This window comes from Apaloderma vittatum, unplaced genomic scaffold (assembly GCF_000703405.1).
Source record: "Apaloderma vittatum isolate BGI_N311 unplaced genomic scaffold, ASM70340v1 scaffold27440, whole genome shotgun sequence".
NCBI lineage: Eukaryota > Metazoa > Chordata > Aves > Trogoniformes > Trogonidae > Apaloderma > Apaloderma vittatum.
Window position 1 is genome coordinate 6,555 of NW_009693322.1, and position 15,032 is coordinate 21,586.

General features: G+C 40.7%; 1 protein-coding gene across 1 annotated transcript in view; it reads right to left on the reverse strand.

The window, feature by feature from the left end:
- Window positions 1-13,468: 13,468 nt before the first annotated feature.
- COPS8 (COP9 signalosome subunit 8) overlaps window positions 13,469-15,032 on the reverse strand; it is a 7,540-nt gene continuing 5,976 nt past the window's right edge. The window contains exon 7 of the mRNA XM_009878676.1: window positions 13,469-13,795. Coding sequence (XP_009876978.1) covers window positions 13,716-13,795 — 80 coding nt within the window. The 3' untranslated portion in view covers window positions 13,469-13,715. The remainder of the gene's footprint in view (window positions 13,796-15,032) is intronic.

The following is a 15,032-nucleotide window of genomic DNA, read 5'->3' on the forward strand; positions in this document are numbered from 1 at the left end:
GTCAGCCCGCAGCTCCCACTCGTGCCTTATCCGCACATCCTTTCCATCCATGCCTGCACATCCAAGAACTAACAAGATTAGAAAAGGGTCTGCTGTGGTGCATATACTCTCATTATGATCAGCCAGCATGATTTGTCAGGAAATAAAGGGTCCAAAAAGGGAGAACAATACTTCCTGACAGCTTGTCTTCGACAGGTATTTAGCAAGAGAGACTCTGGCAGCGCACAGCAATCCTCTCAGAACACACAAAAATTACTGTGTGATGAAGGACCACCACAGAACTTTCTCCTACGTCCTGCTCAGATATTGAGCACAAATAAGCAAGAGGCTTAATGGCAAAAAAAAAAATAAAAATTGAGTCTTGACTATAAAACTACTGACTGCAACAATCAAAAAAACCCAAATTTGATCACTATCAGGAAGGGAAAAATGAGTAGTGAGTATACATTACCACCTCCACAAGCACATGCATAAACATATGCTAAGACTACACTCAGAAACATCCAATACATGAGAAAACCAAATTTGGAGCATGACCTCCTGAACAATAGTTTTAGGGATACAGTGGTGTGATCACATTATCACCCAAAGATATTTTTCTTGATATTCGAGTAATGCTCATTTACAGAGGTGACTCCATGGCACTTGCCAGTCATCTGTGGTTTCTGATTATGCAAGCACCTACACTCAATTCACATCACAAAGGTAAGAAGAATTGTGCTGTATCCTGAAGAAGCATCAGCTGCTTGAGAACTAATTAAAAAAAACCCCAAACATATTTCACATAGAGCCAAGAGCCTCCGTCTTCTGCTGGCAAACACTGTTTCAACACCAAGTCCAGCAGCACTGGCTGTGTCACAGCACACAACAAGAACAACAGGTAGTCACAGCTCTCCCACTAAAATAAGGTCTCAATAGACTTTGCTGCCTCATAAACCATATTTGATTAGATCTGGAAAATGCCCCCCAAACCATATTCGATTAGGTCTGGTTGTTCCCTTGGCTAGTAGGCTAAGTCAAACAAACATCCACCAAGCTCATCTTCAGGTAAATACTCAAACCCTACAGTTTTGGGGTTTCTTATTTGTTTTAAAAAACAACTTATTCATAAATCAACTAACTAGAACAAACGTAGTGAGGTTGCAGATCTCACATCTTCAGGTTACCAGATGCCCTCCAACCAAAACAGTGCCACTGCCCAAGTTTCTCTTCCTTTATTCTGTTGCCACTGGGGAAAAACACACAACAGCATCTCTGCAACACCTAGGGATGCGGGAACATCATGAGCACCTGACCTTCAGCAACTGCAGAGAACCTAAACTTGTTCTACCTCTCTTTTCCCCACCCTTCAGCTCTCATTCCTGTGAAAAGGAAGCTGGTGGTAATAAATAAACTTTGCAAGCCACAGTTTGCATCACTCCGCCACACCACGCTGTGCACGCCTTGCTTCACCATAGCTTAAAATAACCCATCCCCACCCTGAAACGTCTCTATATTTACTCTGCAAACTCACAGAAATGCTGCCTAAAGGTGATGTGGACTCAAGAGAAAGCCTAAAGTTCCTTCTGACAGAGCAGACTAGCTGATGTTATTTATAGCACTTAGCTGGCAAATGTCTGCATTGGGAAACCCCATGCACAAGACGTAGCATGCTGTGGAAAGACACAGGAGAGTAGTTAAAGCAAATAACTCAATGTCCATTTGCTTCAGGTATATAGTCAAGGCCATCTGGGAGTGATCCATCAAGGCAGGTGGTTATTGACTCTGCAGATAGCCCTTGTGTGAGAAACAAGCAGAGGTTCTCATCATCTTAAAAAAACCAGCAAGGGTGAAAGTCTCAAGAGGGTATACTCAGAAAGCTGTTGGTAACATCATCTGCACTTCTCTAATGCCTGTGGATTTATTTGCAGACCCCATAGGCTCACAAGCTACTAGGAGTGCTAATTTTTTTCCTCTCCCCAGGCTTTGCAGTCACAGGCACTGACCTTTTCACAAGATAATTCACAAGGATATCATTTAGTGCAACCCTACCACATTTGCTTCTCAGCCAAGAACTTGAGCTGCTTCTGTCTTTCGTAATAAGCACTCAAGATCACCCAAATTCACAAATTCAGACTGAAGTTTGGTAAGTTTTGAAAGCTTTGGCTCAATTATGGTACTTGGGCGAGCCATTAATATAGCAAGAGCTCCCTGTTTTGCATTATTGTAACCCCCAAAGCAGGCAAAACTTGGCGTTATTTTCCTTGCAAACTGTTTTCAATCAGAAATTCTAGCAAGAGAAAAAGCTTTCAAGGAATTAAAGTCGACTTAGTGTTACAAAAGCACCCCAAACTGAAACAAGTATATTGCAAAAAAAATTAATCCTCTCTCTGGCACAAAGATACCCAACTGGCCAATAAGATACATCTCTCTCCTCTTCCCTCTCTTGAGAATCAATACTAAGAGGAAAGAGTCATAGATATTCTTTCTGCACTCCGTAACCAAAGCTGTACAAAACCACAGATGCTGCCTTCAACAGAATCAAATTTTAGCCTAGGCCTCTCACTTTCCAGATGAGCAGAGCTTATCTCCCTCCCCAGGTCAGAGACTTCCTACAAATTGGTCAAGCACTCAGAGTAACAAGCTGTCTTTACTGTCAGCCTCCTCTTCCCTACCGGTTGGCTGATTTCAGTCCTTCAAACTCCAAGCCGCAGCTAAGGTGCTGGTTAGGAGATACTGCGATGATTATGTGTGTCTTAAAGGTAGACAAACATCACTCTGACTAAACTTTGGGGAAAATTAAACCATCTGGTAACCATACAAGGTGAATGCATCTCTCCCTCTGTACATAGCAAGGATGTATCTGAATGGAAAGACAGATCAAAGTTACCTGTCAACAGGCTTGTCTATGTTAATATTCCTTCTGTTCTTGCTGAATGAGAAATAAGTTTTCTGTCAAAGTTCTGAAATGGCACAAAATTACCTCCCCACTTCATCCAACTTTAGGCAACCACAGGTCATCAACTAGTTGACGGTTTAGCTTTAAAATTATTCATCATCTACTCAGCCCTCAGGTCATTCCTACTGTAATCTCCAAGCTAGCTTTGTACATTAAAAAAACCTGTTTTCAAAGGTGTGCTCATCTCCAGCATCCACAGAAATCTTAACACAATCAAATAACAGCTCAGCTGTGCTGTTAAATCCTTAAACTAGCTGACAGACAGCCAAAACCACGAAAGACTGAGTCTAGATAACCCCCTCGTGTCAGATGATTAGCATTCAAGAAGGCTGTCCCATGGAAATAAACTATTGCAAAATCAAGTAACAACTGGACACACAACACGTGGTTTGGATGAGTCACTAAGCAGCAGGGGGAAAGAAAATAATCAAAGTTTGCTGGCATCTCAGACAATTCTTCCCACTCCCAGTTCCACCCCCACGTGCTCTCTCACTTTTTATAAATGTTATTTGGAACTCAAGCAGCCCAGGAGTCAACTACATTATGCTAGACACTAGATACTGTACATACATATTATAAGACGGCCCATCCTCAGGACACATATGGTAAAAAATAAAATAAAATAAAAGAGTGAGGGAAAGCATGAGAAAGAAGGAACTGGTAACCGCTGACAAATAGCCCAAAAACTTGTGTGTTAAAAGGTTAGATACTTTCCTGTGGTCACCGAGTTTTCCCCAATGCTAGGATGTAACAGAGACACCCCAAACCTTTGGATGGTATCCGAGCAATTCCCTTTGGCCTAAATTTTCCTCTCCAAATATCCAGAGTAGCATACAAAAGGTTCTCACATCGACTTTACTCAAAGTTACACAAAACAGTCTGCAGTAATGAGACTGGGCTGGAAATTTAAACCAAGAAAAGACCTTCAGCATGGACCCAAGCTGTTAAAAGAAGTAGGATCTCCCAATTAGACACTTTTGTTGTAATCCAATCAGCTAGTCTTTTAACATGAAAGCAGAATTTGCTCTTCACGACTAACCCTGAGCTTTACTCACCAGATGTTACAGGGCCATGAACTTGTGAGGGCTGCGGGAGGCAAAACAAAATGCTGAGCTAAGATGTGTCACGCAAAGCGGGGAGCATTCACCTTTAGGTCTGGATGTTCTAAAGTAAGCTTTTCATCCACTGACTGCTTGGACATAGAGCAAGATGATGCTTTTTGCCTAAAACTTAGAAAACAGCCTCCATTCTTCTTCAAAAAATTGACATGTCACCTGTGATAAAGGGACTCAAAGTTAAGAACATACGAAATGCTACACAGGGTCAGAACCAAGGTCAATGTAGCCCCGCAGCCTGCCTAGTACGGTGGCAACTGGAGGTGCTATTTAGGCTCTTCTCAATCTTTTCTTTCATGATTCTTCCAACATCCATGAGAACAAGGACATTAGAAGGCACAGCTCACCTACTCTTTTTATTATCTATTTACAGACCTGTTGCCTGTGAATTTGGAATTCTTTTCTCACAGACACACTCCATCTCCACTCCCCTTCTGCAGCAACAAGTTTCAGAAGCTCGCTGTATGCTATACAGAAGTACGCTCCTTCATCTGCTTTAAACCAAGGTCCAAGTGTCTGCTACCTTTAGAATTGTGGGATTTACCAAATAAGCTTTGCATTCAGCTTATCCACTGCCTTCATGATTTCATAAGCCTCATACACTCTCTTTCATAAGCCCTATACACTCTCGCTAAATCGAGCATTTTCGTTCTCTACCTAGAAGGCAGCTAGCCCTTTCATCATTTTACAGGTCCTTTTCTGCATCTTCTCTCACTCTGAAGAGGTTGAAGTCAGAACTGTAATATTCAAGCAAATTTCTGTGCATCAAAGTTTTATATACAAGAAAATTACTCCCTTTTGATCTCAGTACCATCCTTGATGATGCTTAGGGCTGCTGCCTCTTTTCATTGTCACTCATTGATGACTTTGGACAGCTATTGATAAAAACTATCCAGCCTCCTTCCAGAGCTTTAAATGCCAGTTTCAAGCTCACCATCACATGAACACACATATAGATCATTTTTTCCCTAGATGCACTGTCTCGCCTTTACCTGAAACTCACCCACTATCACTTTGTCCACCTAATCAATTTTGGGAGATTCTCCCTCTTTTCTTTACCATCAGAACGACTACCTGAAAGAGCTTCCGACCACCGACAAACTGTCAGATTGTTACATTGACATTGGCATATTGATGAAAAATGAATGCATTTACTCCTGGGGCCCCAAAGTCGGTTCACCTTTACTGCAAGCCAGTAAGCCTTTGCTTTCTACTCAGGTCTTAAAGGGCCTTTCCTGTCATCCTGCAGCAGTATTTCCTCAGTGTTTGATGTGGGACATCAGTTCTATTACATTCAGTGGATCCCCTTTCATCCACATACCTGAAGATACACTGATAGATTCCAATGAAGGCTTTTTTTTTTTTTAGCAGAAGCCACAATGGTTCTCACCAGACAGATATATCTATATATTCAGTGGTTCAGCACCTTTACCACTAATATTTTTTTCCTAGCAAGATATAACCAACCGTAGTAGTTCTCAGGCACTCTCTAGAGACCTTTATGTGAAAGAGTTGCACCGACAACCCACCAGGCCTCCAGCACAGTAACTGTTTGCAACAGAAAGTTAGACACCATTTGCCTGCAACTTTCTAGTTTAATACCAGAGTTCTGAAGGAACTCTGATAAATACTGTTGTCTTGGCAGTTCACCAATATCTTACTTGTATATAGAGCATAATGTTTCCTGTGTACTTACTCTACGTACCCTGCACTATCTGTTGCAAAAAACATGTTGGGGTAGGAATCTGCTCGCTGTCTACAACAGAGAAGACGGATGCAAAAATCATTGTGCATCTGCCATTCTCAAGGCATTGTCAAGGATAATTCCCATCAATTCTCTTCAAGACTTCCCACTTGAAATACATCTAAGTAACTATGACCCATCAGTTTGAGCACCCTTTGCAAAATACTACTTGATTCTGTGTTTTGCCATGTTCCTTGGTTTTGCATATTTTACAGGCTTTTCTATTCTCCTTGTCTGAATGAGTTTTTTGCTTTAAGTGCCAGTTTTTTCTCCAAAACACTTCCTCAGCTCTTGCATGGAGCCACTGTGGGTGTAAGGCACTCTTGCCCTGAAACATGTTTCACTCAAGCTTCTAAAACAGTAGTGTAAGTGTCCAGGCTGCACACAGGCATTGTAGGCATCTTGCTTTTCATTTCTTTTGCGGCTTTTTTGTTTCAAACCGTTTCATTTTTTGCAGCCCTTTCCTAAAATAGAATTTCCAAATAGAGAATTTGGCCTGTTCTCTCCAATCACACGTGAAACCTAATCATATTGTGACAGCCAGCCCAGTTCTCCATCTAACATCTGTCCCAAGCAGGACTGAAAAATTAGATCAGGAGCCTTCTCTTATCTACCACTAGTTGTTCTAGGCAGCAACTACCATTGTATTCAAGTTGTCTCTATATCTCACCCTAGTCAGGCACTGAGGTCTGTTTACACAAGGTAATTAAAATATCCCAAGACTACTACTATCTTGAAAAGGATACAATCGCGTTGTCCTAGTAATAAAGATGCAGTACAGGACTTCTAGCTATAAAGATTAAAGAGCAAGTCCTGCCCCAAAACACACTCACTATTTTTACATCGTTACATCTTCTGTATGCCATTCGCACATCCCACTTTGTCCTGTGAAGTTTGCAGCCTGGTAACCCTACTTTGATTATTTTGGCATGTTACGTCAGGCCGATTGCTCAATGACCAGCAGTTTAGCTACCCTGTCCTTCTCAGATTTTTCACCTGGTATAAAAGCACTTGCAAGTTCTGTTCCTGCTCTATCACCCACTTTTCATGCCAGTTAACTGATACTGCAGGTGGTCTGATTTGCCTTCTGTTCACACCAAATCACACAGTATTAGGGGTTGGAAGGGACCTCAAAAGATCATCCAGTTCTCACTATAATAATGCTGTTTGTTAACGCTTGCTTTGCAGAGGTAGTGCGATGTCCTTTGTTCTTTGGAGGTGCTCGGCACATGCCAGCTTGGAAGATCAAGTACGAAAGCAGCTTCACAGGATTGAAGTCAGCCAAGTCCCAAGAACCTAACTCTTGAAAGAAAGCTGAAGACATCTGCCACTGTGATTTACCTCAGATGCAGCACTGAGCATTAAATATCTGGGAGCAGTTAGCATTAATGCAGATAATCAATTTGTAAAAATACAAAAAGACTACAGGTATCAGTTATTTCCAGATATTAGCTCTTTTAAGGTTGTATCAGCTGCACTGTACCAAAAACACACACAAGTTGGAATTACAGTAAAAAGTTTGAAGTTCCCTTTGCTGCAGGATTAAGTTACAGTGTGTTGTTATGACTGTATATAGTACCTCAGTCCCACATGCTTATTCACAAACTCAGTCTAAAACCAGATTCCAATTAGCACAGTGAATCATCTTCCTATGTGGAGTTTGTAAAGCTCAGGACTGCTGCCCGAGCTGCTATGCTCTACTTCAGACAGGCACAAGTCCGCACAAAAAGACAAAATAATAATATCAGTTTCATACATCAAACATGTCAGGTTTCACACATCTACAAGAGCGTGCCCTACCTTGTGAATCAGAGGCCAAGTCCTGTTCTCAGTACCGCCAGTGCCCTACATGTCACCGCAGAGGGATTCTCATCACATACTTTTACACCAATCTCAGCTCTGATGGGCTGCTACAACACACAAAGAAAGATGCTCATCATGATTCAGCACTGTTAATTCAGCACTGGTTACTCTATCACTTAAGTGAGCAAAACAGAAGGCTCATGTAGTAGTAACAAATTGCATTCCTACTTCTACAAGAATAAAAGAAATAATCTTCATTTCAGAACACAAAGATACACACCTTTACTGAAATACTTTGGAAATGATTGTAAGTATCCTCATTACTAGAGTTTAACATGTCCTCTGACTTTGCTTGTACCGAGTTGAGCCACATAGCCCTAGTTCTGAAGTCTTTGCTGTGAAAGCACAGAAGAATCTGTCTATTAATAAATCTATCATTTATTATTATAAGTCCTAAATTCAGGAAACCAGGAATGCACGTTACTTACCACCTCTCTGTGCAAAAAGTTTTTAAAAAAGATGCAAATTTCAAAATTAATTGGTATAATCTGAGGAGATACAAATACTTGTAAGTTTGCTTCCCTCACAAACCAAAAACTCATTTGCCTCTCCCTTGTCATGGTCAACTGAGAGTCAACTGCAAAACTGTACTTTGTTTGACACTCAACAGAGGCAAACATTTGTTGTTTTTTGGAAGTTTTCTTTTCTTGTTTTAAATAAATGTTCAGAGCTAGACAGGTGAAACTACAAAATCTCCGTGCATTGAATTGCCAAAAGGTGGCATAATTTCCCAGTGCACCAGCTCCAAAATATGAAACCACAAGGCCCACCACCAACATTCAGTATTATTTTGCAGATTTAAGATAACCGTAGACAAAATACAGTAGGCTCCTCCTTCAGTATTTAGGTACTTCAAGGCATCTGTGGTTCCATCACTTCTGGCAGACATATTCTGAATTATAACAAACCTAGGCTTTGATTTTAGCTTTCCTAAGCGGACTGCAGGAAGCTTGCCATCCATTTACACCATTACTTCCAAGAGATTACCTGGGATTTTGCCAGTGACTTACAAGTCCTAGTCTTCACAAGGCTAAGCCTATTTACAGTATAATCTTGTGAGCCCTTTCTTTGTACTCCTATAGTTTAGTCACTCTTGGATTCTATCAAATACATATTAACAAATACTTTCAGACACCTTACAAAGGCTCTGGGATCACTTCTCTCAATGCAGGAAGCCAGGCTTGGGGCAGCAGATGCTTTGGATTGTTTGCAGCTCTGGAACTGGAAGGGCCAAGGCAGCCAGTGCAGCCAGTCCTCCCTAGAAGTAAGGAAACACCAACACGGGGGCTGGATTAGGGCCCTGTCAACTCCCTCAGAGTAGGGCACAGGCAGAACAAATCACCCAGCCAAGATCTTGTTCCAGACTTTCCCAACAGGGTTTTTATTGCACATACACCAACAAATTCAGGCCACCAGAGGAATGATTAGCGTGAGGCTGAGCTGATTCTCTTTTCACCCTTAAAACGACTTTCACAAATGCTCAGAAACTGGACTAGCCAGTTGCTGCACAAAATTTATAGATTAACAATGCAGAAAAACCTTCATTGGGTTTCAGAATTAATCTAGGTTACTAAAACAAGAATAATATCTAAACAGAGTATCTGTAGAAGGGTCGATCACAATGCATTACAGCAACATCAGTATCTTTCTCCTGCAGTGCCCAGTGAGACCTTCCATGTGTGCATCCTGCTTTCATTTTCTTAATTCAGTTACTGACAGCTCTGATCATATCCTGGAAAATCTTCTAGGATTTGTTCTTAAAGCCTCTGGAAGGTTTCCACGAGGATCTTTAGCAGTGAGACATACTCTACTGTTCTGCCTCCACACTCAGTTCCTCCTTTATTCACCACCTTTGAGTTGAAACAGCTTTCTCTATAGAGCCTGAAACTGCAGCTCAATGAACATCACCGACCTATATGGGAGAAGCAAATGAAATGCAAAGAAACAATGTTCAATTACATGTGGGATGCAGATGAAAATGCAAAACACTAGATGAATGGATTTTTTTTCCAAATCCTTCATGACCCTCTGCTCCCAACTGAATCCTTAATGGCTTCTTAGCCCAAAGGTCCTCCCACTCCAGCACTGTGGATGGAAAAGCGTTTGGAAGAACTCCAAAACCCACACCAGCTGCTTCAGTTAAGAAAAAAGCAAGTACAACCACAAAAATACATCCTCTTTGTTGAGCGGAAAGCACAGGGTTAAAGCAGCCCAGGTAGGTATTCCAATGCTGAACGATATCACTTGAGGAAATAATTTACACAGTCTGTTTACCAAGAGAGGGGTCTGGACTGGGAAGCACAAAGCTATGCTGGGTTGCCAGAGCAGCGAAAGTGTAAACTGAAATCCTTTAACACCAATCATATCTAACAAACCAACCAGCATTTTCACTCAGCAGAATTTTTATTATTGATCCCTCAGATTGTAATATTTTAGCACACGTTAGGCCCAAGTCAGAAGAAGAGAAACACTCTCCTACAAATACATCTCATTTTGGCTTTTGTAGTGCCACATGTCACAAAGTTGTTTACATATTTCCATAGTATCAAACTACACTCAATTCAAGACCATGAAATGAATTAGAGCAAACCTAAAAACAGCTACTGCACTGAGATACTCATCACCTTCCAGAGAGCTGAACTCTCCCATCAAGCATGTATCTCTAATTGCCAGCTTAAACACACCTCTACAGACAGATTTCTCTCTACATGCCTGAGACTGGTTAAGTCTTCATCTAATTAAACAAGCTACGCTATACAGTTACACCTGGCTTTCTACCTAGTGACCCTCTGCAGATATGGAAAAGTTGGATTTGTTTTCAAGCCAACCGTAAAGTTCACTACTGACCCACCTGAACTCCAAACTTTCTGATCCAGTATTTTTTAAACAGAAACATATCATTTCACAGTACTTTCAGACTGCTCTCAGGTCCATTTTGAGGATCCATAGCACAGTGCAGTTCAGGAACCAAATGAATCATTACAATGTATCACACTGTCTCTGCAAAGAACTACAATGAAGTTGCCACTGGATGTAAATTTCCTATTTATAGGTACAGTAAACCAGCTGGTAGCTTGCTGCAGGACAGAATTATTCACTGATCTGAAGAACATGTTGGAAAAGTAAAAAAATTACTTTATTAGCTCAATACAGGCCAAAAAAGCCTGACTAAATGTCTCATTACAATTAACAACATTCCTCTAAGCCATTTGTATCAAGCTGTATCATTGGCAGCAGATTGAGACCTGTTCCAGTGTTACTTCACTTCTGCAACCTTTAATACCTCTAGCTCCTTTACCAAGTTTAAACTCAGCCTGCTCCACACCTGCCCATTTAAAATCCAAAAAACACGTCTAGATGGGGAACTGGGCAGTGTTTTCATTAGTAAAAAGGAGAAATACTAAAAAAACAAAACAAAACACTTTGAAAAAATATCTGAGGAAGTATGGTTTGATTTAAGGCAGCTTCAAATCCAAGTTTTTCTACAAAGATTCAGCAAATGTGGGTTAAGCAGTCTACTTCATATACAGTAGATTTTTCCCAAACTACATAAATGAGTAGACTAAAGGAGAAAGGACTGGTGAAGTGCAAGTAGTCGGTTTTCAGAGTGGAGGACGGTACCATAAGTTCCTGTAGTATCTGTTATCTTCACCATGAACAAAGTTCTTTACATCAGCAAGGCAACAACAGCAGGATTATAAAGGTATTCAAGAAATCAAAAGCAAGTCTGATTATGAAGACCAGAAGTGTCTTGTAACACCGAAATGTCACCTATTGCGTTTAGTGCCCGCTTGCTATCCACGCATGCACTGCACTAACCAGAGGGGAAAACCCTGGATAAAGACATGCAGTGACACACACCAACCTAGTTACCACTCCTGCTGAGCGATACTCAAGTCATTGTCATCACTACACTGCTCAAGAGATGTCAGAACAGAGCCAATCTTAGAAAAGATCAAGAACAAACAGAAAATACTCTGCTGTTGTCACAAGCCGCGCTATGTCGGCTACAGGACAAGTAAGAGTGGCAACAAGCAGTCCAAAGGGTATGTGTTAACCAGAAACCATGATAAAGGGCAAGGAGGATGAAAAAAATCTGAAACAGCTTGGATTCCAAAGCATGGCTGGAAGCATGGTACTCAAATTATGAATTAATTCAATATCTAAAGTAAAGAGCCAGCTTAAATTCTAGAGCAGCTCAGAGATCTCAAAATCATGAGCTTGTTAGAACTGGACAGAGAAGAGTCTAACTATGCTCGACACAGATTTCATACTAGATTTGAGATAAACACAGATTACCAGTATCAACATTGCTCCTCTCCCCTATTACCATTTAATACGTCTAAGACTTTAACCAAGTCAGATTTTCATTGCTACAGGTAGGGTTGTCCTTGTGTGCTGCAAACTGCAGAGTTACACAACACGTACACAGAACGGGAAATTTTCACTTAGTTCTTCAAGTACTTGACACCTTTGAATATTCTGAAAGGCATTTGAAGGGTATCAGTGGTTTTTCAATGTAAAAACATACAATTGCTGCACACAGAGCAGTTCAAAATACCTGTCTAGGCATAATGTACCACACTAATATTTAACTAGCCCTATCCAAATTAGACCAGTAAGAATTCATTAAAAAAAACCAACAGGCAAACCAGAACTGTACTCCACAGAAAATAAAAAAAAAATAAAATCAAGTACACAGGGTCAGTGTAAACATGTTCTTTAATATCACTGAAATTTAGAAATCGAAGTTCTTAGATGGGCTTCAAATAAATAATCGTTTTGATTAAGTGTTTACATATAAAGGGAGCTCTCAAAGCAGCAGTGCACAATTTACAATTCCTCCCTGCTAACACATCCCCAGCAAGAGAATGTACAGTAGGTAGTGCACACCAGGAAAGAAAAACAATCACACCATACAGCACACGTGCCATCTTTGATGAAACCACTGAATATGAAGTTGAAAAGCAGGGGTGGGCATGGAAGGCGTGCACTGCCCTTCAAAGCACCACTATTTTCCCACAGCCTTTTTACCAGCATAAGACAAACAAGAAGCCTGGGAATACAAGTCATCTTTCTGCTTCTAAAATCCACTCTTGAAGATTAACGCAGCAGTGCTCCGATACAGAAAATGTATTCCTCAAACTGACATCGCAGCATAATGTATCATCCCCATCCCAGTTGGTCTCTGTGCAGGGACACCTACTCTAGTTATTAAATTCCTCTCCAATAACTGCAGAAGTAATTCAGAAAGCTTAAGGACAGGCAAGAGCTGTTGTTTCTTGTAGATCCTGGCCCAGTGTACTGAAAAGAACCAAGACATAACAGGCCTCAAGAAAGTATATGTTTACCCAGCAAAATATCTGGTGTCCTACGCCACTCAAAACCTTCTAAAAGTAAAAATTCATCCTCAAAGTGAAGTTTTGCCTTTCTTAAACATCTCCAATTATTCTGCTGTAAAAATACGCCCAATGTGAAATTTCTCACATCAGAACAAGAAGATTTAAAAATCCAGAAAAGCCAACAAGAGATCAATTATAAATATGCCACAAATATCCTTGCAAAAGAGTTACTATAAATTGTTTTCTTTAAGTTACTGTTTCATCAGAGCACTTTCTCTCTGCAGATATGGGTAGGGCAGTACTCCACTCTGTACTGTGGTTCAACATGCCAAGCACCGCAGTGCTTCACCACAGAAGCACTAACCTACTAGCATAAAAATTCCTCAGTTATCCCGTTTCATTATTCCTTATCTTTTCCAAGTATATTAGAAATGGAGAAGAAAGTTCCTACTCTCTCTGCTGAGTCAATAAAAACTTACTATGTAATACTGCTGTGTACCTACTGAATAAATATTACAGGAGTTAAAAGATTGTTTCAATTGCTATCTTGGCTTTGGCAACACATGAATTGGGCTAATATACACTGCATACTTCACACATTTGAGTAGGGCACGCTGCAACGTTTAACAGATACAAAATAAAATAAATCTTAGGTTTCTAAAACTGTCAGTACACAGGATTCCCAAGTTGTTCTAAATTCAGGAGCAGGGTAATCAGTTTTCAAGGAAAGCCACATAGTCAGTCAATCTGGCCAACTGCTGTTCATTTGGAATTGGTGGAACGGGAGCAGGTTCTACAAAGATAAAAACAAATCCATCATTAATTAGATTAAGAAAACAAACCTATCCACAATACCATTCATCATAACAGTAAAAAAAAAAAATTAAATGCATCAGACTGTTAAAACATTTCATGCAGGCATATCCTAACTGTGTCTCCTACCTAGGCAGCTTTAGCTGACATTACTTTTCTGTTGTCTGCAACACTGAGTAGTCCAAGAGTTACTAGCAGCAAAGACAGCTCTAACAAGTTCCAGTTGTCAGTAGCCTCCAGAGGACTTTTTTTCCATACACTAGAGTCTGAATAATGAAGACTGACAGTACTTCCACTCGACAATAAAGGTCCTGGAGCTCCTCAGTCACTCCTTTCCTTACAAGGTGCCATACTGAAAATATCAAATAAATCTAGATGGTCTGACCAAGAAAACACAGTAAAATACTGCACAGGTTGCAGGAGAATGTAGTGCACATGCAGATTCTTATATAAATGCCAGCTAACCTGAGACTACAGTTTAAAAATAGGTTGACAGACAAGTGACTACAGCCAGGGAGTTAAGTTAGGAATTAAAAATCAGAAATAATTAAAAAAAAAGGCAGGAAAATTTGCATTTACTCTTCCTGAAGCATTACCAGACTAGCATTCAGGATAGAGTGAAAGCAGACATAGTTCTTAGGGCTGCAGGTATGTGACAGAAGAGGCTGACAATCCAAAGATGTTTTCAACCCTAGCTCTCAAAATTGGCTGGGAATGAAACCTAAAAATTTAAGACACTTTCAGCAACTGTTAGACACAAGCAAGCCACCAATTCAGATGCCCTACCACTACCTTGTGAACAACAGAGACAACAGCGTTTTGAGAATCAGCGTGACATCACATATTCCCCATTCGGTCCCCACGTGTTGCCTGATCTAGTTGCCCACGACCGGGAGATTGGATTAAATGACCTCTAAGGTCCCTTCCAGTCTAGGCCATTCTATGATTCTGTGATATTCCACCTCAATTCATTAGTTGAGATTGGAGGAAAACCAGAAGATTGCTTCCTTCTACGGGGAAGACTTCTGAAGTCCCACGTCACACAAAAGCAATGAAACCTACTCAAGGGTTGCTTTGTGAAGCGGCTGCCTCTAAAGTCAGCAGTTTTAGCCAAAAGAGTTTTGTTTCACAGGGGCTGTCTACCCCTGCTTTGGAACCTGCTCCCTAATTCAGCTATGGAAGCAAGAATCTCAAGCACTCCTTAAAATGTGAGGGAA